We start from the raw sequence: 25,748 nt of genomic DNA on the forward strand, positions 1-25,748 counted from the left end.
TGAAGTGTATAAGGAAACCAATGTGAATATGAAATTCTCTAAATTCTGCACATTGTTTAAATCGAACTTTGAAAAGGCATTTCCAAAAGTATGCATGTCTGTATCAACATCTCACAAAACAGATGGATAACAGCAGATATTAAGAAATTCTCCCAATCACTTAAACACCTCAGTTCCATGAAAAAGATTTGCAATGATCCAGAATTCTTAAATTTATATCACAGATACAAAAAGATCTATAGGAAGGTGCTGATTGGTGCAAAAAAGTCATTTAATGACAAAATCATATATAATGTAGAGATTAAAAGCAAAGCAGTCTGGGATGTTATAACAAAGGAAATGGGGAGAGGCAAACAAATGCAGAATAACGTACTGCTAAGGGAGGGGGATAAAGTAATAAATTATCCACAACACTTAGCAAAACATGTAAACGAGCATTTTTCAAGTATTGCAGAGATGTTACAGCAAAAATTAAATGTAGATGGCACATCTGTAGATTGTGTAACTGATGCAAAATTTCTAGGAATGAATATTGATTCTTAGTTGAAGTGGTGTGAACACACAAAGGTGCTAGCAAACAGAATGTCATTGGCACGTTATGCCCTTAGAATCCTATCATCAGTGTGTAACATGCAGTGTCTTTTAGTTACATATTATTCATATTTACACTCAATTCTTAGCTATGGCATTCTTTTTTCTGGAACAAATGCACAAAATATGAACACAATTTTCAAACTCCAGAAAAGAGCCATAAGAATAATAACCAAAAATACTAGTCGAGCTCATTGTAAAGATCTGTTCAGAACACCGGGGTTTTAACTGCTCCATGTGAATACATTTACCAGTCAGTTGTACACATCAAAAATAATATTGGTAATTACGGCACAACAGCTCTGTCCATGACCAAGCAACAAGAGATAGACTCAACTTACATTTACCAAGAAAAAATAAACATAAAACTCAAAACAGAATTTTCTACCAAGGGATAAAACTGTACAATAAATTATCAAACGAGATTAAAGAAATTGCAAAAATACACTTATTTAAAAGGCAGCTAAAAAGTACCAGTTATGCAATACGTTTTATACATTGAAGGATTACTTAGCTAAAACAGAGTAGGGATTTGATAAAAATGCTATAAAAATAAATAAATAAATAATAATAAGCTATGCATGGCACAATACTTACACCTCTTCCTCTTTCTGAGCTCAACATCTCACTCATTATGGAGGGATGCTGAGTCAGTGTTTCAGGATAGCAAACGGGAAGTTGCGGTACAGAAAATGGCCCAGACGTCACCAGTATGTGTGTGTGTGTGTGTGTGTGTGTGTGTGTGTAGTGAGTGAAGTGTTATGAAAATTGTGTGTGTAGTGTGTGCAGTGACTGATAGTGAGGTATGAGTGAACAATGTGGCATTACATTATTTAATAAGTTATTTGTAAAAAAGTATTGTATACCAGGAGTAAATCTAATGATTGTCTCTAACTAGAAGTCTGTAAATTTATGTGTATACGAATTAGCTTACTTTAAATTGATCTAAATTTGTAAATACTTTGACATGTCCTATATCCTTGTGAAAAGAGATCTACAGATGAATAAAGCTGCTACTACTACTGTGACAAGAAGCTTCATCACAGTTTCTGACAAAAAGTACACACATATAAATGAACAGATTTACAAGTTAGTAGCCAACCTACTAAGGATAATGTGACAGTGCTCCCTAGAACTAGTTTTATAAATCATACAATATTTTTGTATTTTTTTACATGTTGGTAATGTGATATATATATGTCCCCAGATGAGAAGGCCATATGAGACACGTGACTGGAAGAGTTTGAAAGTACCGAGACTCATAAAATCTCTTTGCAGATAAGGCTGACATGTTCTTCTCAATTAAGTTTGGGATCAATATGTATTCAAACAGGTTAAAAGATTTATTTTCTGTGCTTGGGCAACCCTAAAAGAAGATGCTGTGTTTCCCATGGATTGCGGATTAGCTTATTTGATGAGGAACGGTGTAGTGCAGATTCAGGTGATTTCTGTGTAATATTACCTGGAGCAGAACTGTCCTGATGTGAGGTAAGTAGAATTGTGTCATTAGCATACACATATAGCTGTTTGATCTATGTGATGAGGTAGGTCACTGACAGCAATGACGAAAATGAAGAGTGCATGGAAAGTGCTAATTTCTGTACACAGGACACTATCCCGAAGTTAAGTGCATTATGGAGCCCCTATGGGAAATAGTGCCAAGGGCTGCAAAGAAATCCAGTGTGCACTCCACATGTCTGCCACATTGTCTCAACTTAGATATGGAGGAGACCCTGTCTGCAGCTAGCAAGCATACACGGTTCAGTCATTGGCAAGATGTAGCTCATGTCAGCACCAGTGACGATGTTACTTGGGTGTGAGGCCATTCTCAGCTCCAGGTGCAAGCACAGTTCACAATTTGCAGAATCATTCCCACAATTGATTGGGGTTCTTTGGTTTGGAGCCAAGTGGAGGGTCTCAAACAAAGGCTCTACCAATCATTGATGGTCTTGGCTCCATACTTCTGGACCTGTGTTGTATGGTGGATGATTGTGAGACAGCCCTCGATAGGCTAGGGGTACTCTACACAAAAGAAGCACCTACTCACGTCGCAGAGTAGTTGTGAAGTGCCCATGGGAGTTTTTTTAGGCTAGGTGGTAGTTTGAAGTCCTCTGATCAAGCATCACCAGTCAGTATGCAGAGAGAAAACTAAAACTGCATTGGAAGTAAAGACACTTTGAATGTCAAAATTTTAATAGTGAACCGTCAGAATATTTGTAACAAGGTTCCTGAATTTACTGCCCACCAGGAAAGTTGTCGCACCCAAATTACTCTTGGAACCGAGAGATGGCTGAAACCTGAAGTAGAAAGCTCTGAAATATTTTACAAGGCATGGACCATACATCAAAAAGACATATAGACAAAAATACAGCGTCTATTAAGGTAAAAACTAAGTCTGACTGTGACGTTGCCTGGACACATGTGAAAGGTCTAGGCGATCTCAAATTAATTATTGGATGTTAGTACCAGCCACCTGAGTCTGCCATGACAGTTTTAGAATAATTCAAAGACAGTCTACACTCCACAGTGCGGAATAACTCAAGATCACATAATACTGGTTGACTCATTGCCGGTAGTACGGACAGAAAGTCTTGTGGAGTAGTTTTGAACACATTTTCCAAAAACTGTCTTGAGCAATTAGTTTAACAGCACACATGCAATGGAAGTATTTTAGACCTTGTAGCTACAAAGAGGGAAAGGGATTAGTAATCATGATGTCACCACAATGATGATGGTTATTAAAGTTATTAAATCCACCAATAATGCTCGGAAAGAATTTTTAATAGAAACAGCAGACAAGTTGTTGTTAGCATCCCACTAAGAAAATGAGTGGACGTCATTTAGCTCCAGTATGATGGAGATAGAGAAATTATGGACAAAGATTAAATGGACTGTAAATCAAGCTCAGGAGAAGTATGTGCTGAATAAGTGGATTAAGGATGAAAAACATTCACCATGGTTTCGTAACAAATTTCAGAAATTCTGAGGCAGCAGAGATTGTTGCACTTTCGGTTCAAAAAAGAACATGCCAATGATGACAGGTGTAAGTAGTAGAAATTTGCACATCAGTAAAAATATGGATGCGCAAATCATACAACAAACTCCGTCATACCTTGGCAATAAATCTTGGCAAGAACCCGAGAAAATTCTGGTCCTATGTAAAATCGCTAAGGAGGTTGAAGGCTTCTGTCCAGTCACTCACTGACCAATCTGATGTGGCAATGGCACACAGCAAAAAGAAAGCTGGAGTTTTGAATCTCGCTTTTAAAAAATCATTCAAGCAGTAGGATAGTAGAAAAATATAGTCATTTGAGCATCCCACACTCTCCCATATGGAGTACACAGTAATAGGCATCCTTGGCATAAAAAAGCAACTGAAAGAGTTGAGAAGAAATAATTTGTCACAATTGAATATACAGCCACTTCAGTTTCATAGAGAGTACTCTACAGCATTGGCCCCTTACTGACATTACATTTATTGCATATCTCTTGTCCATTGCCAGGACCCAACTGAATGGAAAAAGCACAGGTGATTCCCATACCTAAGACAAAATTACAGACCAATATCCTTAACTTCGGTTTGTTGTAGAATTCTTGAACAGATTCTGAGTATGAATATAATAAATTCCTGTAAGAAGGAAAAGCTTGTGTCCACAAATCAGCATGGATTTAGAAAGCATAACTCAGCAAAACTCAGCTTTCCCTTTTCTCACATGATGTATGGGACATCCTACATCCTACCCCCATGAACCACGGACCTTGCCGTTGGTGGGGAGGCTTGCGTGCCTCAGTGATACAGATATGTTGAGAGGCCAGACAAACGTGTGGTTCCTGGAGAGGGGCAGCAGCCTTTTCAGTAGTTGCAGGGGCAACAGTCTGGATGATTGACTGATCTGGCCTTGTAACAATAACCAAAACGGCCTTGCTGTGCTGGTACTGCGAACGGCTGAAAGCAAGGGGAAACTACAGCCGTAATTTTTCCCGAGGGCATGTAGCTTTACTGTATGGTTAAATGATGATGGCGTCCTCTTGGGTAAAACATTCCGGAGGTAAAATAGTTCCCCATTTGGATCTCCAGGCAGGGACTACTCGAGAGGACGTCGTTATCAGGAGAAAGAAAACTGGCGTTCTACAGATCGGAGCGTGGAATGTCAGATCCCTTAATCGGGCAGGTAAGTTAGAAAATTTAAAAAGGGAAATGGATAGGTTAAAGTTAGATATAGTGGGAATTAGTGAAGTTCGGTGGCAGGAGGAACAAGACTTCTGGTCAGGTGACTACAGGGTTATAAACACAAAATCAGATAAGGGTAATGCAGGAGTAGGTTTAATAATGAATAGGAAAATAGGAATGCGGGTAAGCTACTACAAACAGCATAGTGAACGCATTATTGTGGCCAAGATAGATACGAAGCCCACGCCTACCACAGTAGTACAAGTTTATATGCCAACTAGCTTTGCAGATGATGAAGAAATTGAAGAAATGTATGATGAAATAAAAGAAATTATTCAGATAGTGAAGGGAGATGAAAATTTAATAGTTATGGGTGACCGGAATTCGTCAGTAGGAAAAGCGAGAGAAGGAAACGTAGTAGGTGAATATGGATTGGGGGTAAGAAGCGAAAGAGGAAGCCGCCTGGTAGAATTTTGCACAGAGCACAACCTAATCATAGCTAACACTTGGTTCAAGAATCATAAAAGAAGATTGTATACATGGAAGAAGCCTGGAGATACTGACAGGTTTCAGATAGATTATGTAATGGTAAGACGGAGTTTTAGGAACCAGGTTTTAAATTGTAAGACATTTCCAGGGGCAGAAGTGGACTCTGACCACAATCTATTGGTTATGAACTGTAGATTAAAACTGAAGAAACTGCAAAAAGGCAGGAATTTAAGGAGATGGGACTTGGATAAACTGAAAGAACCAGAGGTTGTACAGAGTTTCAGGGAGAGCATAAGGGAACAATTGACAGGAATGGGGGAAAGAAATACAGTAGAAGAAGAATGGGTGGCTTTGAGAGATGAAGTGGTGAAGGCAGCAGAGGAGCAAGTAGGTAAAAAGACGAGGGCTAATAGAAATCCTTGGGTAACAGAAGATATACTGAATTTAATTCATGAAAGAAGAAAATACAAAAATGCAGTAAATGAAGCAGGCAAAAAGGAATACAAATGTCTCAAAAATGAGATCGACAGGAAGTGCAAAATGGCTAAGCAGGGATGGCTAGACGACAAATGTAAGGATGTAGAGGTTTATCTCACTAGGGGTAAGATAGATACTGCCTACAGGAAAATTAAAGAGACCTTTGGAGAAAAAAGAGCCACTTGTATGAATATCAAGAGCTCAGATGGATACCCAGTTCTAAGCAAAGAAGGGAAAGCAGAAAGGTGGAAGGAGTATATAGAGGGTCTATACAAGGGCGATGTTCTTGAGGACAATATTATGGAAATGGAAGAGGATGTAGATGAAGATGAAATGGGAGACATGATACTGCGTAAGAGTTTGACAGAGCACTGAAAGACCTGAGTCGCAAAAAAGCCCCGGGAGTAGACAACATTCCATTAGAACTACTGACAGCCTTGGGAGAGCCAGTCCTGACAAAACTCTACCATCTGGTGAGCAAGATGTATGAGACACGCGAAATACCCTCAGACGTAGAAATATTGGAACACGTGAGGCAATACTGACCCTATGACTTATCTTAGAAGCTAGATTAAGGAAAGACAAACCTACGTTCCTAGCATTTGTAGACTTAGAGAAAGCTTTTGACAATGTTGACTGGAATACTCTCTTTCAAATTCTGAAGGTGGCAGGGGTAAAATACAGGGAGCGAAAAGCTATTTACAATTTGTACAGAAACCAGATGGCAGTTATAAGAGTCGAGGGACATGAAAGGGAAGCAGTGGTTGGGAAGGGAGTGAGACAGGGTTGTAGCCTCTCCCTGATGTTGTTCAATCTGTATCTTGAGCAAGCAGTAAAGTAAACAAAAGAAAAATTCGGAATAGGTATTAAAATCCATGGAGAAGAAATAAAAACTTTGAGGTTCGCCGATGACATTGTAATTCTGTCAGAGACAGCAAAGAACTTGGAAGAGCAGTTGAATGGAATGGATAGTGCCTTGAAAGGAGGATATAAGATGAACATCAACAAAAGCAAAACAAGGATAATGGAATGTAGTCGAATTAAGTCGGGTGATGCTGAGGGTATTAGATTAGGAAATGAGACGCTTAAAGTAGTCAAGGAGTTTTGCTACTTGGGGAGTAAAATAACTGATGATGGTCGAAGTAGACAGGATATAAAATGTAGACTGGCAATGGCAAGGAAAGTGTTTCTGAAGAAGAGAAATTTGTTAACATCGAGTATTGATTTAAGTGTCCGGAAGTCGTTTCTGAGAGTATTTGTATGAAGTGTCGCCATGTATGGAAGTGAAACATGGACGATAAATAGTTTGGACAAGAAGAGAATAGAAGCTTTTGAAATGTGGTGCTATAGAAGAATGCTGAAGATTAGATGGGTAGATCACATAACTAATGAGGAAGTATTGAATAGGATTGGGGTGAAGAGAAGGTTGTGGCACAACTTGACCAGAAGAAGGGATCTGTTGGTAGGACATGTTCTGAGGCATCAAGGGATCACCAATTTAGTATTGGAGGGCAGCATGGAGGATAAAAATTGTAGAGGGAGACCAAGAGATGAATACACTAAACAGATACAGAAGGATGTAGGTTGCAGTAGGTACTGGGAGATGAAGAAGCGTGCACAGGATAGAGTAGCATGGAGAGCTGCATCAAACCAGTCTCAGGACTGAAGACCACAACAACAACAACAACAACAACAACATATGGGACATTGGTGAATATTTTCTCTTCTTTCACATTGCGGCCATTCATTGTCTTACTTTTGTGTATTTGTCTGTTTAAATTGTCAATTGCTTTGGAAGTGTAGCTTTTGGCGAGCTCTGACAGTGATCTCTCTCTCTCTCTCTGACACACACACACACACACACACACACACACACACACACAAGCGACATATGCTTTCTGCAGGTAACACAGCACTGCCACACACCTGGCCTATCTGCTCCAACACAGATTCTTTGAACATAATTTTAGTCATACTGTTTCATTTATTTACATTCTGTAAAGCATAAGGGAATTTCTACCTGTGCCAGAGTTTGTGAAGTACTATAAAATTAACATCACTGGAAAACATACATTATGTATGTACATACTGATTCATATTATATCTATTATTTGAAAAAATAATATGTATCACACTGCAAAACTGACATGTACTATTTACAAATCTATCAAACTAAGAGTTTAGAATATTTCTTCTAAAATTTTAGTATTGGAATTAAGTTTGACACATTTCTTTTTGCATATAGTAAACATTGATCATTGCTTATGAGTGAGGTGTGTGTGTGTGTGTGTGTGTGTGTGTGTGTGTGTGTGTGTGTGTGGGCACGCGCACACATGTGAACATACACCACATATTCATATTCATATAATTGATTTGCCTTGAGGGGCAATAAATAAACCAACTTCACTGCAGACACACAATTACATTCTACCTCCAGCAGGTATCTCAAAGTAGCGAACATGGAGGACATAGATGGGGGCTGTGGACAGTGGTGCTACGTGGGAGTGTGGATCAGCCAAGAGGTATGCCAAGACAGTCTGTGCAATTGCAGTAAACACACTATGTCCAGGTGGTGCAGAGGTTCATAAGCAGCAGATCCTGGGTGAATCCCAGTCCAGCACACATTTTTGCGTATCATCCCTTATTCTGCATAACATTCTGATGTAGCTGACATTGACAGTCTTTTCCCCTTCCTTTTCTTTCTCCCCTCCACCCCCACTGTGGTGCCACTATTTCAATGGCACTAATTTCCAGATGCGCCCTCTGACAGGACCAAGCCGGCACAGGGACCCTTCTCTATGTGAGCTGATGATGTGAGCAGTTGAGGTCATTGCACAAGTGTTATCATACTGGCTATGGGTTATTATGGTGGACTCTATTTATATTACACAGACAGGGCTTGGACCGGACTTTGGAAATATGAACTTAAGATAGCTTGCATTGTTTCTAGCAGAATCTCTTGTTGTGAAATAATTCCCTTTTTGTGTTTAAGTCACATTTTTACAACAGCAGGGAAGATTTGGGACCTGTGAAAATGATTGGAATTAGGCAAGAGGGTGTTTTTCAGTCATGGAGAGCTATAGCAACTCTTAACACAAACTGTGAGGGTTAATCAGGAGTTAACACCACCTAAATTATGGGCAGTGCAAGTTCTAGTGACTGTAGCACGAATGTGTCCTGTGCCACCTGTATTTACAGCCTTCCCACTATTTAATGATCAATGTGAAGAACGGGACACTTACCAGCAGTGATATATTTCTCAGCTTGTCAAATTACACACACAAAAAGACAAAAAGCAATTACAAACTGCATCAGCTAAAACAAGAACTAGAGCCATTAATGAATCCGATTGAACTTGACTTGCCGAGAAAGTTTTCTTTATTGCAAGAACATTTTTCACTGACAATACATGTTATTGCAACCAGGTTACAATTCTGGTAGGAAAGAAAGGTCTCCACTGAAACATTTGCAGACTGAGATCCCAGCCTACAGGAGTAGGAACTGCAATTTCAAATGATTGTGTGGGCAGAATTATGCAGGCTCTAATCATGAGTGTGATGATGCCTCTTACCTCCAAAGTGGAAGTGAAGAACCACGTATTGAAGAAATCATATCCACCTCTGATGGCAATAATGTGAACAGCTTAAGCATATGAAACTGCCCACACATCCCGAAGTTTGTTTATAATAGAAGAAACTGCAGCAGTCAGCTCTCCGGCACAGGTCACATGGGGTGTCACGTCACCCCTAGCAGGACCTCCACCTACTCTTCTGTCCAGACAGCCTCATAAACAGCCACATCAGTGGCAATGGGCCACATCAACAGCAGAACCATTGCCTGGCTGTAAACACTGTTTCAGTCATCACGTACACTCCATATGTCCCCATTGGTGTGCAATATGCCACAAGTGCATGTGCAGACTTCTTGGGACACAACCCAGCAAATGTACTTAACTGTGTTCATAGGGAAACGCCCTGTCAAATTACTTCTGGCCACTGGTGCTTGTCTCCTTGCTAAACCAATCTACTTACCTAAGTTTAGAGACGCCACCCTTCTAAGCAGCCAAAACAATTGTGTGAGCCTATGGACACGATCAGATGATGTAGCTAGGAAAACTTCCTGTTCTACTTACTAACAAAAAAGTCACTCATCCAGTACATTTTCATGTGGTAGCTTACCGCACAGTGGGCAAAACTTCTAGAGCAGACTCTTTTCATACTTTTGAATTTAGAATTCATGAAATAGCAAAATTGACTAAAATGCAATGTGTGCAAATGATCTTTCAGGCAACAGCCAGTGACAGACTTGAGTTTCCATCTCTCGATCAATGGACTCGAGCAAGGAGAAAAATTATGTTGGAACTGCCACCTGCTTGGAAATGGTGCTCAACACTACACCAAATGCACACTGTGGTCTTCTACAACTCCCTCTGGGATGTTTTGCATTCACCATTGCCACTAGTCATTGATGATGTTTTTTTTTTCCAGGTAGGCACTCCAACATGGGCCCATAAGCTTGAATGTCACCCAATCTACATGCCACAGGTCAGTGATGTGTACTGGGGCCTCTGCCCACGGACTTATTTGGTGGTCCCATTGCCTCCACAATTCTGGTAAGCAGCTGTCAGATTCTCTGGTTTTGGGGCAAATCGTGCAACCCCAATCAAGTATTGTCCTGCCCTGGGCACCTCTTTTGGACAATGTGCTGCCTACAAGCTCCCCCACCCCCGCCCCCTCCAGCAAATGCTGCTAGGGAGAAGAGAGCATAGCGACGCCACCCGATGTTGCTGTGGAAACTGAATAGCTGGCACAACACTAGTGTTGATCACTGTGTTGCCACCACTTAGTTGGCACTGGTCAACAGGGGCCTCCTCTGATGGAACTGCACCAGGCTCTAGCACATAAGCCAGCACTGGGCCAGTTCCTTGCCCTCTCTCTGTGAGGTGGTGATGTGAGCAGTGGAGCGCATGCCATGAGCGTTATCATACTGGCTATGGCACTATTCTGGTGGACTCTATTTGTAATGTATGGAACTCTGATAGAGGTCCAGTTGCAGCTTGCTTGGGAATACAGACTTACCTACTGTTCCTAGTAGCATCTTGTAGATATAGCTTTTGTTGTGAATAAACTTTGTTGTTTGTATAAATTGACTGCCTTTTACAAAAACATGATTTTTAAATTTGGTTTTAATAAAGGAATGAATGAGAAAAAGTGATGGAAGACAAACATTTAGGGTTTACATCTGTGATATTTTTTTAGTATGATGGGATGGCTGTATTGTACAAATTAACAGATCTGAGTGGGGGGATAATGCATTGTTTTTTCTCTGTCAAGAAAAAACTTGTAAATAATTTTTTTGGTGTTAACTATCATGTGAAAATTTTATATCAGTTTGAGACAATAAAAGAAAAAAATAACTGGTTACCTTCCCACTATTTAGCTCCAGGGAGAATGCTGGTGAGTTGTTTGGTGTAGCAGCACTGAGGAGGACTCCAGTAATTTCAGATGTTCGGAATTCCAGTTCCAGTTCCAGTGGATCCACAATCTCAAAATTCTCTTCTACAAGAAAAAACAAACAATTATCACCATTTATTTTCACAGATTATGCACTAAAATTTTATAGCAAAGAGATCGTTACAGTGTCTAGTATTGTTATAATCTCTGAGCTGTAATCGAAGCCGCAGCATTAATATTTCTCAAGACATTTTTTCATCAGTCTTTTCTGTGTCAATGTTTCAAACACTTATAGTCAATTTAAAGCCATGCTAATGAATTTAATTTTATTAATTACAAAGTAATCACAAATTATGCGGTAGGAAAGAAAATAAGCAACTTATTAACTGAAGTGTAGGTTGACTTGTACAATAAAAATCAATTATGCTGACTGCAGCCAAATTTTTACTTGCAGAAATTGGTGAGCTTTTGGTTTACGTGATGAAAACTGCACTACAACAGTGCGCATATGACATATGTAAAAAAAAAAAAAAAAAAAAAAAAAAAATTCTTGGGAGATTAAAACTGTGTGTCGAAGAAGGACTTGGAACCTGAGAACTTTGCCTCTTGCGGGCAAGGGCTTTACCTAATGAGTTATCCAAGCATGACTCATGACCCAGCCTCACAGTTTTACCGTCACAAGTGCCCCATCTCTTACCTTTTACCCCACCTCCCACCTTCCAAACTTCACAATAGTTCTCCTGCATATCTTGTGGTATTTGCACTCTTGGAAGAGAGGACACAGCAGCAGGTTGTGGCTAAGCTATGTCTCCGCTATATCCTTTTTTCCAGGAGTGCTAATTCCACAAGGTGTGCTGGAGGACTTCTGTAAAGTTTAGAGGTACAGGTTGTGTATGGTGAAAGTAAAGCTTTGAGGGTGTGTTGTGAGCTGTTCCTGGGTAGTTCAGTCAGTAGAGCACTTGTCACAAAAGGCAAAGGTCCCATGTTTGAGCCCCAGTCAGGTACATAGTTTTAATGGGCCAGGATCTACAAAAAGTCATTCTGGAAAACTCATGCAAAATAAATGGAATATCACTGATGTTATGAGATTAATGTATCCTATAAAAAGGTGTTCCAGCACCTCTTGATTTTCAATCATAGTTTGGGAAGAAATCATACACTATGAGCAACATAAATGCTTTGACACTCAAATTTATATTCAGTAGTCAGGTTTAAAACATCAAAGAGTTGCATTTACGGATGTAAGACACGCCACCTCTACTTACGCTCAAGTAGAGAAAAACATCAAGATCAGTGTAAACTGAACAAATTTTGAAATGTTAGGTGAGTGATTAGCTCAGATAATAGCAGGAAAAGTAAGGATTTGTATTTCAAAACTACATCAATGACTAGTAAAAATGTTTCTTGGACTAAGAATGCAACACAGTAATTGTTATGTAAAGGTTTGATCTTATGCTACATTTTGTGTATCCTGAAGACAACTGAAGACATCTTCAACTGTTTTCAGACAATGAAGACATATTATAAATATTTATGTGCTAATTATTAAGACTGTTAAGTTCCTGAACTTCTCTTTCATTAAAGCTAGCTTTGTAAATAATCTCAGTTCCATAGAGGAGGCAAAAAAAAAAAAAAAAAAAAAAAAAAGTCCCCATTCAGAGACAGCGGATAATGGACAAACAATTACCAGACCAACCACTGCTTTATTACTAAAGCTGTAGTTTCAAAATGAGTGCGTGTCTAATAATACAAATATTTCTACAATGCTTTGGCTAGGATATCTGAAAGGTTCAAATTAATGATATGAATATAATAGAGGGAAACATTCCACGTGGGAAAAATATATCTAAAAACAAAGATGATATAACTTACCAAACAAAAGCATTGGTATGCTGTTAGAGACACACACAAACACAAACACACACACAAAATTCAAGCTTTCGCAACCAATGGTTGCTTAGCCAGGAAAGAGAGAAAGACAAAAGGATGTGGGTTTAAGGGAGAGGGTAAGGAGTCAATCCAATCCCGGGAGCGGAAAGACTTACCTTAGGGGGAAAAAAGGACAGGTATACACTCGCACACACACACATATCCATCCGCACATACACAGACACAAGCAGACATATTTTGGCCTTTAAGTATGTCTGCTTGTGTCTGTATATGTGTGGATGGATATGTGTGTGTGTGCGAGTGTATACCCGTCCTTTTTTCCCCCTAAGGTAAGTCTTTCCGCTCCCGAGACTGGAACGACTCCTTACCCTCTCCCTTAAAACTCACATCCTTTCGTCTTTCCCTCTCCTTCCCTCTTTCCTGATGTGGCAACAGTTTGTTGCGAAAGCTTGAATTTTGTGTGTATGTTTGTGTTCCTTTGTGTGTCTGTCGACCTGCCAGCACCTTCATTTGGAAGTCACATCATCTTTGTTTAATAGAAGGAAACATTCCACGTAGGACAAAATATACCTAAAAACAAAGATGATGTGACTTACCAAATGAATGTGCTGGCAGGTCGACAGACACACAAACGAACACAAACATACACACAAAATTCAAGCTTTCGCAACAAACTGTTGCTTCATCAGGAAAGAGGGAAGGAGAGGGAAAGACGAAAGGATGTGGGTTTTAAGGGAGAGGGTAAGGAGTCAATCCAATCCCGGGAGCGGAAAGACTTACCTTAGGGGGAAAAAAGGACAGGTATACACTCGCACACACACACATATCCATCCGCACATACACAGACACAAGCAGACATATTTTGGCCTTTAAGTATGTCTGCTTGTGTCTGTATATGTGTGGATGGATATGTGTGTGTGTGCGAGTGTATACCCGTCCTTTTTTCCCCCTAAGGTAAGTCTTTCCGCTCCCGAGACTGGAACGACTCCTTACCCTCTCCCTTAAAACTCACATCCTTTCGTCTTTCCCTCTCCTTCCCTCTTTCCTGATGTGGCAACAGTTTGTTGCGAAAGCTTGAATTTTGTGTGTATGTTTGTGTTCCTTTGTGTGTCTGTCGACCTGCCAGCACCTTCATTTGGAAGTCACATCATCTTTGTTTAATAGAAGGAAACATTCCACGTAGGACAAAATATACCTAAAAACAAAGATGATGTGACTTACCAAATGAATGTGCTGGCAGGTCGACAGACACACAAACGAACACAAACATACACACAAAATTCAAGCTTTCGCAACAAACTGTTGCTTCATCAGGAAAGAGGGAAGGAGAGGGAAAGACGAAAGGATGTGGGTTTTAAGGGAGAGGGTAAGGAGTCATTCCAGTCCCGGGAGCGGAAAGACTTACCTTAGGGGGAAAAAAGGACGGGTATACACTCGCACACACACACATATCCATCCACACATATACAGACACAAGCAGACATATTTAAAGACAAAGAGTTTGGGCAGAGATGTCAGTCGAGGCAGAAGTGCAGAGGCAAAGATGTTGTTGAATGACAGGTGAGGTATGAGTGGCGGTAACTTGAAATTAGAGGAGATTGAGGCCTGGTGGATAACGGGAAGAGAGGATATATTGAAGAGCAAGTTCCCATCTCCGGAGTTCGGATAGGTTGGTGTTAGTGGGAAGTATCCAGATAACCCGGACGGTGTAACACTGCGCCAAGATGTGCTGGCCATGCACCAAGGCATGTTTAGCCACAGGGAGATCCTCATTACCAACAAACGCTGTCTGCCTGTGTCCATTCATGTGAATGGACAGTTTGTTGCTGGTCATTCCCACATAGAATGCATCACAGTGTAGGCAGGTCAGTTGGTAGATCACGTGGGTGCTTTCACACGTGGCTCTGCCTTTGATTGTGTACACCTTCCGGGTTACAGGACTGGAGTAGGTGGTGGTGGGAGGGTGCAAGGGACAGGTTTTACACCGGGGGCAGTTACAAGGGTAGGAGCCAGAGGGTAGGGAAGGTGGTTTGGGGATTTCATAGGGATGAACTAAGAGGTTACGAAGGTTAGGTGGACGGCGGAAAGACACTCTTGGTGGAGTGGGGAGGATTTCGTGAAGGATGGATCTCATTTCAGGGCAGGATTTGAGGAAGTCGTATCCCTGCTGGAGAGCCACATTCAGAATCTGATCCAGTCCCGGAAAGTATCCTGTCACAAGTGGGGCACTTTTGTGGTTCTTCTGTGGGAGGTTCTGGGTTTGAGAGGATGAGGAAGTGGCTCTGGTTATTTGCTTCTGTACCAGGTCGGGAGGGTAGTTGCGGGATGCGAAAGATGTTGTCAGGTTGTTGGTGTAATGCTTCAGGGATTCCGGACTGGAGCAGATTCGTTTGCCACGAAGACCTAGGCTGTAGGGAAGGGACCGTTTGATGTGGAATGGGTGGCAGCTGTCGTAATGGAGGTACTGTCGCTTGTTGGTGGGTTTGATGTGGACAGATGTGTGAAGCTGGCCATTGGACAGGTGAAGGTCAACATCAAGGAAAGTGGCATGGGATTTGGAGTAGGACCAGGTGAATCTGATGGAACCAAAGGAGTTGAGGTTGGAGAGGAAATTCTGGAGTTCTTCTTCACTGTGAGTCCAGATCATTAAGATGTCATCAATAAATCTGTACCAAACTTTGGGTTGGCAGGCTTGGGTAACCAAGAAGGCTTCCTCTAAGCGACCCATGAATAGGTTGGTGTACGAAGGGGCCATCCTGGTACCCATGGCTGTTCCCTTTAATTGTTGGTATGTCTGGTCTTCAAAAGTGAAGAAGTCGTGGGTCAGGATGAAGCTGGCTAAGGTAATGAGGAAAGAGGTTTTAGGTAGGATGGCAGGTGGTCGGCGTGAAAGGAAGTGCTCCATAGCAGCGAGGCCCTGGACGTGTGGGATATTTGTGTATAAGGAAGTGGCATCAATGGTTACAAGGATGGTTTCTGGGGGTAACGGATTGGGTAAGGATTCCAGGCATTCGAGAAAGTGGTTGGTGTCTTTGATGAAGGATGGGAGACTGCATGTAATGGGTTGAAGGTGTTGATCTACGTAGGCAGAGATACGTTTTGTGGGGGCTTGGTAACCAGCTAAAATGGGTTTTTAGGTATATATATAAATATATAAACAAAGATGATAGGACTTACCAAACGAAAGCGCTGGCATGTCCATAAACACACAAACATACACACAAAATTCAAGCCTTTACAAATGTCTGCTTGTTTCTGTGTATGTGCGGATGGATATGTGTGTGTGTGTGCGCGAGTGTATACCTTCGTCTTTTTCCTACGTGGAATGTTTCCTTCTATTATAACTATATATATATATATATATATATATATATATATATATATATATATAGTTTTAAATATGTCTGCTTGTGTCTGTATATGTGTGGATGGATATGTGTGTGTGTGCGAGTGTGTACCCGTTCTTTTTTCCCCCTAAGGTAAGTCTTTCCGCTCCCGGGACTGGAATGACTCCTTACCCTCTCCCTTAAAACCCACATCCTTTCGTCTTTCCCTCTCCTTCCCTCTTTCCTGGTTTGTTGCGAAAGCTTGAATTTTGTGTGTATGTTTGTGTTCGTTTGTGTGTCTGTCGACCTGCCAGCACTTTCATTTGGTAAGTCACATCATCTTTGTTTTTAGAGATATATATATATATATTTTTTTTTTTTAAAAAGAAAGATGATGAGACGTGTATGTTTGTGTTTGTTTGTGTGACTATCGACCTGCCAGCGCTTTTGTTTGGTAAGTCTCATCATCTTTCTTTTTAAATATATTTTTCCCATGTGGAATGTTTCCCAGATACGTTCTGTGGGGGCTTGGTAACCAGCTACAATGGGGCGGCCGGGATGATTGGATTTGTGAATTTTAGGAAGAAGGTAGAAGGAAGGGGTGCGGGGTATCGGTGGTGTCAGGAGGTTGATGGAGTCAGGTGAAAGGTTTTGTAGGGGGCCTAAGGTTCTGAGGATTCCTTGAAGCTCTGCCTGGACATCAGGAATGGGATTACCTTGGCAAACTTTGTATGTGGTGTTGTCTGAAAGCTGATGCATTCCCTCAGCCACATACTCCCGACGATCAAGTACCACAGTCGTGGAACCCTTGTCCGCCGGAAGAATGACGATGGACCGGTCGGCCTTCAGATCACGGATAGCCTGCCACTGCTGAAGCCCAGGCTAGATCAACACCTTCAACCCATTACATGCAGTCTCCCATCCTTCATCAAAGACACCAACCTCTTTCTCGAACGCCTGGAATCCTTACCCAATCCGTTACCCCCAGAAACCATCCTTGTAACCATTGATGCCACTTCCTTATACACAAATATCCCGCACGTCCAGGGCCTCGCTGCGATGGAGCACTTCCTTTCACGCCGATCACCTGCCACCCTACCTAAAACCTCTTTCCTCATTACCTTAGCCAGCTTCATCCTGACCCACAACTTCTTCACTTTTGAAAACCAGACATACCAACAATTAAAGGGAACAGCCATGGGTACCAGGATGGCCCCCTCGTACGCCAACCTATTCATGGGTCGTTTAGAGGAAGCCTTCTTGGTTACCCAGGCCTGCCAACCCAAAGTTTGGTACAGATTTATTGATGACGTCTTCATGATCTGGACTCACAGTGAAGAAGAACTCCAGAATTTCCTCTCCAACCTCAACTCCTTTGGTTCCATCAGATTCACCTGGTCCTACTCCAAATCCCATGCCACTTTCCTTGATGTTGACCTTCACCTGTCCAATGGCCAGCTTCACACGTCCGTCCACATCAAACCCACCAACAAGCAACAGTACCTCCATTACGACAGCTGCCACCCATTCCACATCAAACGGTCCCTTCCCTACAGCCTAGGTCTTCGTGGCAAACGAATCTGCTCCAGTCCGGAATCCCTGAAGCATTACACCAACAACCTGACAACAGCTTTCGCATCCCGCAACTACCCTCCCGACCTGGTACAAAAGCAAATAACCAGAGCCACTTCCTCATCCTCTCAAACCCAGAACCTCCCACAGAAGAACCACAAAAGTGCCCCACTTGTGACAGGATACTTTCCGGGACTGGATCAGATTCTGAATGTGGCTCTCCAGCAGGGATACGACTTCCTCAAATCCTGCCCTGAAATGAGATCCATCCTTCATGAAATCCTCCCCACTCCACCAAGAGTGTCTTTCCGCCGTCCACCTAACCTTCGTAACCTCTTAGTTCATCCCTATGAAATCCCCAAACCACCTTCCCTACCCTCTGGCTCCTACCCTTGTAACCGCCCCCGGTGTAAAACCTGTCCCATGCACCCTCCCACCACCACCTACTCCAGTCCTGTAACCCGGAAGGTGTACACAATCAAAGGCAGAGCCACGTGTGAAAGCACCCACGTGATCTACCAACTGACCTGCCTACACTGTGATGCATTCTATGTGGGAATGACCAGCAACAAACTGTCCATTCGCATGAATGGACACAGGCAGACAGTGTTTGTTGGTAATGAGGATCACCCTGTGGCTAAACATGCCTTGGTGCACGACCAGCACATCTTGGCGCAGTGTTACACCGTCCGGGTTATCTGGATACTTCCTACTAACACCAACCTATCCGAACTCCGGAGATGGGAACTTGCTCTTCAATATATCCTCTCTTCCCGTTATCCACCAGGCCTCAATCTCCGCTAATTTCAAGTTGCCGCCACTCATACCTCACCTGTCATTCAACAACATCTTTGCCTCTGCACTTCTGCCTCGACTGACATCTCTGCCCAAACTCTTTGTCTTTTAATATGTCTGCTTGTGTCTGTATATGTGTGGATGGATATGTGTGTGTGTGCGAGTGCATACCCGTCCTTTTTTCCCCATAAGGTAAGTCTTTCCGCTCCCGGGACTGGAATGACTCCTTACCCTCTCCCTTAAAACCCACATCCTTTCGTCTTTCCCTCTCCTTCCCTCTTTCCTGATGAGGCAACAGTTTGTTGCGAAAGCTTGAATTTTGTGTGTATGTTTGTGTTCGTTTGTGTGTCTGTCGACCTGCCAGCACTTTCATTTGGTAAGTCACATCATCTTTGTTTTTTAGGTATATATATATATATATATATATGAATTTAATAGAGGGAAACATTCCACGTGGGAAAAATACATCTAAAAAGAAAGATGATGAGACCCACCAAACAAAAACGCTGGCAGGCCGACAGACACACAAACAAACACAAACATACACACAAAATTCTAGCCTTCGCAACCAACGGCCGCCCTGCCAGGAAAGAGGGAAGGAGAGGGAAAGACAAAAGGACCTGGGTTTCAAGGGAGAGGGCAAGGAGCCACCCCAATCCCGGGAGCGGAAAGACCCACCCTAGGGGGAAAAAGGACAGGGGGAGAGGGTGGGGAGTCGTTCCGGTCCCTGGAGCGGGGGGACTTGCCTTGGGGGGAAGAAGGGACGGGTGTGCACTCGCACACATGCACGTATCCATCCGCATATGCACATATATTGGTCTGTGTATATGCGGATGGATATGTGTGTGTGTGCGAGTGTATACCTGTCCTTTTTCCCCCTAAGGTAAGTCTTTCCGCTCCCGGGATTGGAATGACTCCTTACCCTCTCCCTTAAAACCCATATCCTTTTGTCTTTCCCTCTCCTTCCCTCTTTCCTGACGAGGCAACCGTTGGTTGCGAAAGCTAGAATTTTGTGTGTATGTTTGTGTGTGTTTGTTTGTGTGTCTATCGACCTGCCAGCGCTTTTGTTTGGTAAGTCTCATCATCTTTCTTTTTAGATATATTTTTCCCACGTGGAATGTTTCCCTCTATTATATATATATACACACACACACACACACACACTCTCTCTCTCTCTGTTTTGCGCTCGCATTATAGTGTAATTTGCTGTTAGTATTGTCCTCCTGTATCTCTCTGAATTCAATGGTGCTGATGGATTTTAATGTAATCCCATCCTCTCTCAATAAAATATCTACCGTGGTACTTTTCATTTGTATTTGTCTACCGTCAACTGGTAATTAGAGGCTTTTTTAGTTGGTTGTAGTTAATTTGGACATCATTTCTATTGTAAATATTCTAGCAGTTTTAAGCACAAACACACATATGTGTGCTTTGGTAGTTTAGTTTTCGAATCTGTGTGTTAATCTAATTTACTAGACACAGTTCTTGCGTTTTTGACAGTGTCTACAGTAGAATTTCGCAGCATGTGTCGACAGTCATTTGTTGGTCTGTGTACTACAGTTTTCCACTGTCTGCAATAAGGATAGTGACTATGACTGCAACATGCAGATGCAAGCTGAGTGTGACACACTTTGCTCTCAACTCCAGGATGTGTTGACTTCGGTTACACAGATTGAGGCTGCAGTGGATGGGCATCACTGCTTTGAAGTGGGGGGTCACCTTGCGGTGTGGCAGGCTGTGAAAGACTTCCCAGGGGCTAAATGTGAAGCATCCCTGTTTAGTCTGAAAAACAGGTTCCAGGTATTACTTGTGGCTGACAAATGTCTCTCAGCCAGGTGCTACCTGTGGCTGATAATGTCACTCAGTGAGATACAGTTGCTTGTCCCATTTCAGAATAAACCTCTCAGCCTGTGAGATCCCAGCATTCACGAACGGTGGGATATTGGTAGCTGGGAGCTCCAATGTTAGGAACATTATGGGATTCCTTAGGGACATGGCTGCCATGGAGGGGAAGAAAGCCAATGTGCACTCCATGTGCATAGTGGGTGGATGCCATGAAGAGCACAGGGGCAGCCAATTGCAGGTGGTGGCCCATGTCAGTACCAATGATATGTGTCACTTTGGATTGGAAGAGATTCTCTCTGGCTTCAAGTGGCTATCAGAAATGCTAAAGGCTTCCAGTCTTGCTTGTGGGATGATACCAGGGCTCACCATTCGTGGCATAGTCGGAAGGATCACTTGAGGAACTCTGGTATGGAGCTGACTGGAGAGTCTGAATCAGAGGATCAGACAGTTCTGCAACCATGTAGACTGCAGATTCGTCAACTTGTACCACGGGATGGTGGGGTTTTGGGTTCCAGTAAATAGGTCAGGAATCCATTATGCACAGGAAGTGGACACAAAGGTAATGGGGGCATGAAGTGTGGACTGGGCTGTTTTTTAGGTTAGAAAGCCTTGAGGAAGCACAGAAAGGGCTTCAGTCTCAAAGGGTGTAAGACAAACACAGATCATAGGTATAACAGTTGTGAATTGTCATTATTGTGTTGGGGAAGTACCAGAGCTCCAAGCACTAATAGAAAGCATGGTGCTCAAATCATTATAGGTGATGGAAGCTGGCTAAAGCCAGAGATAAGTTCAGCTGATATTTTTTGAAGGACTTCACGGTGTTCAGAAAGAATTCTTTGCAACCGCAATAAAATAATGATTGGATCCTTCCACTGACCTCCCAACTCAGATGATAAAATTGCTGAAAGGTTCAAACAAAACTTTTGTCTAATTTGAAAAATGCACCTGTCTCATACAATTACAGTTAGTGGTAACTTCAATTTATCCAGGATATGTTGGCAAAAATGCATGTTTAAATCTGGAGGTACACATAAAACATCATCAAAAATTGTGATAAACACATTCTCTGAAAATTATTTTGAGCAATTAGTTCATGAGCCCCTTGAATAGTAAACTGTTATGAAAACACACTTGACCTCTTAGCAACAAATATCTCTGAGCTAATAACGAGTATCAAAACAGATACAGAGATTAGTGAACACAGGGTTGCCATAGTGAGACTGAATACCCCAACTCCAAAATCCACCAAAAATAAACAAAACATACATCTATTCAGAAAACCAGATAATAATTTGCTTGACACTTTCCTGAGAAACAATCTCCACTGCATCCACATTAGCAATGTGAGTGTAGACCACGTATGGCTTGAATTCAAAGAAATAATATCAACAGCAGTTGAGAGACTTATACCAAGTAAATTAACAAACAACAATGCTGATCTCCCATGATACGCAAAACAGGTCAGAAAACTGTTGCAGAAACAATGAAAAAAGCATTCTAAATTTAAATGATTGTAAACCTGCGAAGGTTGGCAGTCTTCTACAGAGGCTCGAAATTTAGCACGGACTCAATGCGAGACGCTTATAATAGTTTTCAAAATAAAACTTTGTCTGAAAGACAACAGAGTAATCGTGAAAGGCGCTACACCTGGCATTAAAACAAATATAGAACCATAGAAGAGCTAATAGAGAAATGTACCTGAATGTACCTGGCTGACCACATTAAAAAAAAAAAAAAAAACAGGCCAGTCACCCTGTTAACACATTAAAAACATCTCCCTAAAATGAAACTTCCTGGCAGATTAAAACTGTGTGCCCGACCGAGACTCGAACTCGGGACCTTTGCCTTTCGCGGGCAAGTTCGAGTTCGAGTCTCGGTCGGGCACACAGTTTTAATCTGCCAGGAAGTTTCATATCAGCGCACACTCCGCTGCAGAGTGAAAATCTCATTCTGGAAACATCTCCCAGGCTGTGGCTAAGCCATGTCTCCGCAGTATCCTTTCTTTCAGGAATGCTAGCTCTGCAAGGTTCGCAGGAGAGCTTCTGTAAAGTTTGGAAAGTAGGAGACGAGATACTGGCAGAAGTAAGGCTGTGAGAACTGGGCGTGAGTCGTGCTTTGGTAGCTCAGATGGTAGAGCACTTGCCCCCGAAAGGCAAAGGTCCCGAGTTCGAGTCTCGGTCGGGCACACAGTTTTAATCTGCCAGGAAGTTTCATATCAGCGCACACTCTGCTGCAGAGAGACAATCTCATTCTGGAAACATCCCCCAGGCTGTGGCTAAGCCATGTTTCCGCAGTATTCTTTCTTTCAAGAGTGCTAGTTCTGCAAGGTTCGCAGGAGAGCTTCTGTAAAGTTTGGAAGGTAGGAGACGAGATACTGGCAGAAGTAAGGCTGTGAGCACCGGGCGTGAGTCGTGCTTCGGTAGCTCAGATGGTAGAGCACTTGCCAGTGAAAGGCAAAGGTCCCGAGTTCGAGTCTCGGTCAGGCACACAGTTTTAATCTGCCAGGAAGTTTCATATCAGCGAACACTCCACTGCAGAGTGAAAATCTCATTCTCATCTCCCTAAAATTTTTGGAATCAAGTTGGACACAACACAAAACCCTAAAAGCTGCCCCACACTCATTTGAACATCAGTTTTAAACAGAGGTCAGATCTGCCAGCAAATCTACTGCTGTCCTTTTGTCCGAAAATAAAACGCAGTCTAGTAGAATATGGCGCTCAGTGATATGAAGCCACAAGCAGCACACATTGAACAGCTGTTGTGCCAGAGCAAGAAGCCGTGCATCAGAGGACTCTGGCCTATGCGAAGACGTCTTCGTGGCTGGAAGGAGGTATGCCGTAGCCGCGTAGTGGGCTTTACTAGATGCAGCTTATTATTAATCACTTCCAGCCCTCGGCTTCCCCTTGACACATAACTCTGTACTGCAACAGTGAGGTGATAGCATGCAGTGGGATAGCACGCTGAAATAACTGAGGATCGCTACACACCTCCTTAGCTGCCATATCTGCCCTTTTGTTCCCTGCAACATCCATGTGTTCTGGTACCCAGCAGGAAGACAACTTCTTCCCCACCCACTGTAGTTGAAGGAGGGTATCCTGGATATTCTAGACTACTTTACCTGCTGGGTACAAGCATTGCAGTAAGGGAAGGGCACTCAAAGAATTGGAACAAACAAGGAATTTACCATTTGAAGTACACCTCATCTGCTCCAGTGCCTGCAGTAAAGTCTTGATGCAGTGGGACCTTGAGGACATGATCAAGGAAAACAACAGAGCAACCACAAGGTCCCCCTGTTTCAGCCCACCCGTACAGACAGCTATAGAGCTTTGATGATCAGATATAATGGCAGAAAAGAAAGTAATAAAAACATATTCAGGAGTGTGATATCTCATGTACTGCACCAAATCTAAAATTACTCTGGCCCTCTGCAGTAACCAGGGCAGCAGACGGTTTAAACCCTGAATTTGGAATTGTACATGCTCCACACCAAGTGACTCCAGCACAAGCTGCACATGGATCCCGAATGGCATTGTTGTTCATGGACAACTGAAGAAAAGGTGTCCCAGAGGTGGACGAGAAACAGTAAGCACCTGTGGCCAGCCTAATCCCCTCATGATGGACAGCATCAATGATCTTCAAATAGGAAGGCCTCGCCGATCCATACACGGTACATCCATAGTCTAGCCGTAAATGGATGAAAACTCTATAAACCTGGAGCAGATGTGTTCTGTCTGTTTCCCAAGACCTGTGGCTAAGGGACTTTATGATATTCAATGTCTTCAAGGTCCTGGCTTTCAGGCAACCATGAAAATTGGGAGTAAAAAGTGAGGTCCAGACCTTCACTGGGTCTTTGAAATATAGAATGGTGTACTTTGCATACAAGTCAGGTAAATTAAAAATATGATGAGAATGAGTTACACAGGTATATTGTCTCTCCAGTAGTGTTGTATGCCTTAAGGATATCAAAGGATGTACCAAGAGAGTGACATTTACATACAGAAGCTTGCTGAATGGCTGCCTCTAATAGGGTCATGTTGTTAACAGAGGACGGAAATTTCCGAGAGAGCAGCTAAGGAGTTGCCTGGTCTCTAACAAGTAGACTAGGCGACTACTAACAATGTGCTCCATGGTCTTTCCCACATAGTCGTTAAGGTGACACTCCGGTAACTATTGGGACATGTGCGGCCCTTTCCTGTCCGAGGAGAGGTATCAGAATTGCCTCTCCATGAGTTGCCTGTCTATGATATAAGATTGAAACCTTCAAGGAGGATTTAATTTGATGCTGCTGGTAGATGTTGAAGCATACAGTACCAGATTTGATCGTGACCTGGAGCAGTATCACAAGTCTCAGACAGTGCCAACTGTGGCTGCCATATGGAGAGAGGGTAGTTATAAGACTCTGAATTGTGGGATCTGAAGTCCAACTTGTAGTCGCACGGTAGCAGCAAAATGCTTGGCTGATATTGGCCGTACTTGCTGCAAAATGCTCTTCCGTCACCTTAGCGATGTCTATGGGCATTGTTTGGAGAGACATCTCTTTCAGGCACTGCTGCTATTGGTAAATGACTACGTTTACTGTAAATCCTCCGGAAGGCTTCCAATACTGTTGTAGAACAAGTGGAACGGTGGATAGAACCCAGGAACGCTTGGCATGATCTTTTCTTGTTCTCGTTAATTATGCATCAAGCTTTTGCTCTCGCAACTCGAAAGGTGGTGAGGTTGTCTGCTGTCGGGTGGCATTTAAAGCGTTGAAGAGCCTCATACCTGTCCCAACTGCTGAATGGAACTCATCGGTCCACACAGGTACAAGTCGCCTCCTAAGATGTCCTGAAGACTTTGGGATCAGTAGGTCAGTGGTGTAAAGGATCACTTGGGTGATGTGATCCACCCTTTCCTGTACACTGTCATGGTGTTCAAATATAGCCACCTGACTGAACAGCGTCCAGTAAGCCCTGCTGACCACCCATTTTGGTAGCTTCTTTTCAGGGAATGCTCCATCCAAATGGTGAATGTCGAGTGGGAAGTGGTCACTAGAATGAAGATCATCAATGACCTCACATTGAATAGGGTCTGCAAGGGCTGGAGACCAGAAAGACAAGTTGATGGCTGAGAATGACCTAGCAGCAGTACAGAAATGAG

At 42.6% G+C, this 25,748-nt stretch overlaps 1 protein-coding gene across 1 annotated transcript in view; it reads right to left on the reverse strand.

Moving 5' to 3' along the window:
• Positions 1-25,748, reverse strand: part of LOC126088492 (laminin subunit alpha-1) — a 717,591-nt gene that overhangs the window by 11,927 nt on the left and 679,916 nt on the right. The window contains exon 42 of the mRNA XM_049906633.1: positions 11,153-11,286. Coding sequence (XP_049762590.1) covers positions 11,153-11,286 — 134 coding nt within the window. The remainder of the gene's footprint in view (positions 1-11,152; positions 11,287-25,748) is intronic.

This window comes from Schistocerca cancellata, chromosome 6 (assembly GCF_023864275.1).
Source record: "Schistocerca cancellata isolate TAMUIC-IGC-003103 chromosome 6, iqSchCanc2.1, whole genome shotgun sequence".
Lineage (NCBI taxonomy): Eukaryota > Metazoa > Arthropoda > Insecta > Orthoptera > Acrididae > Schistocerca > Schistocerca cancellata.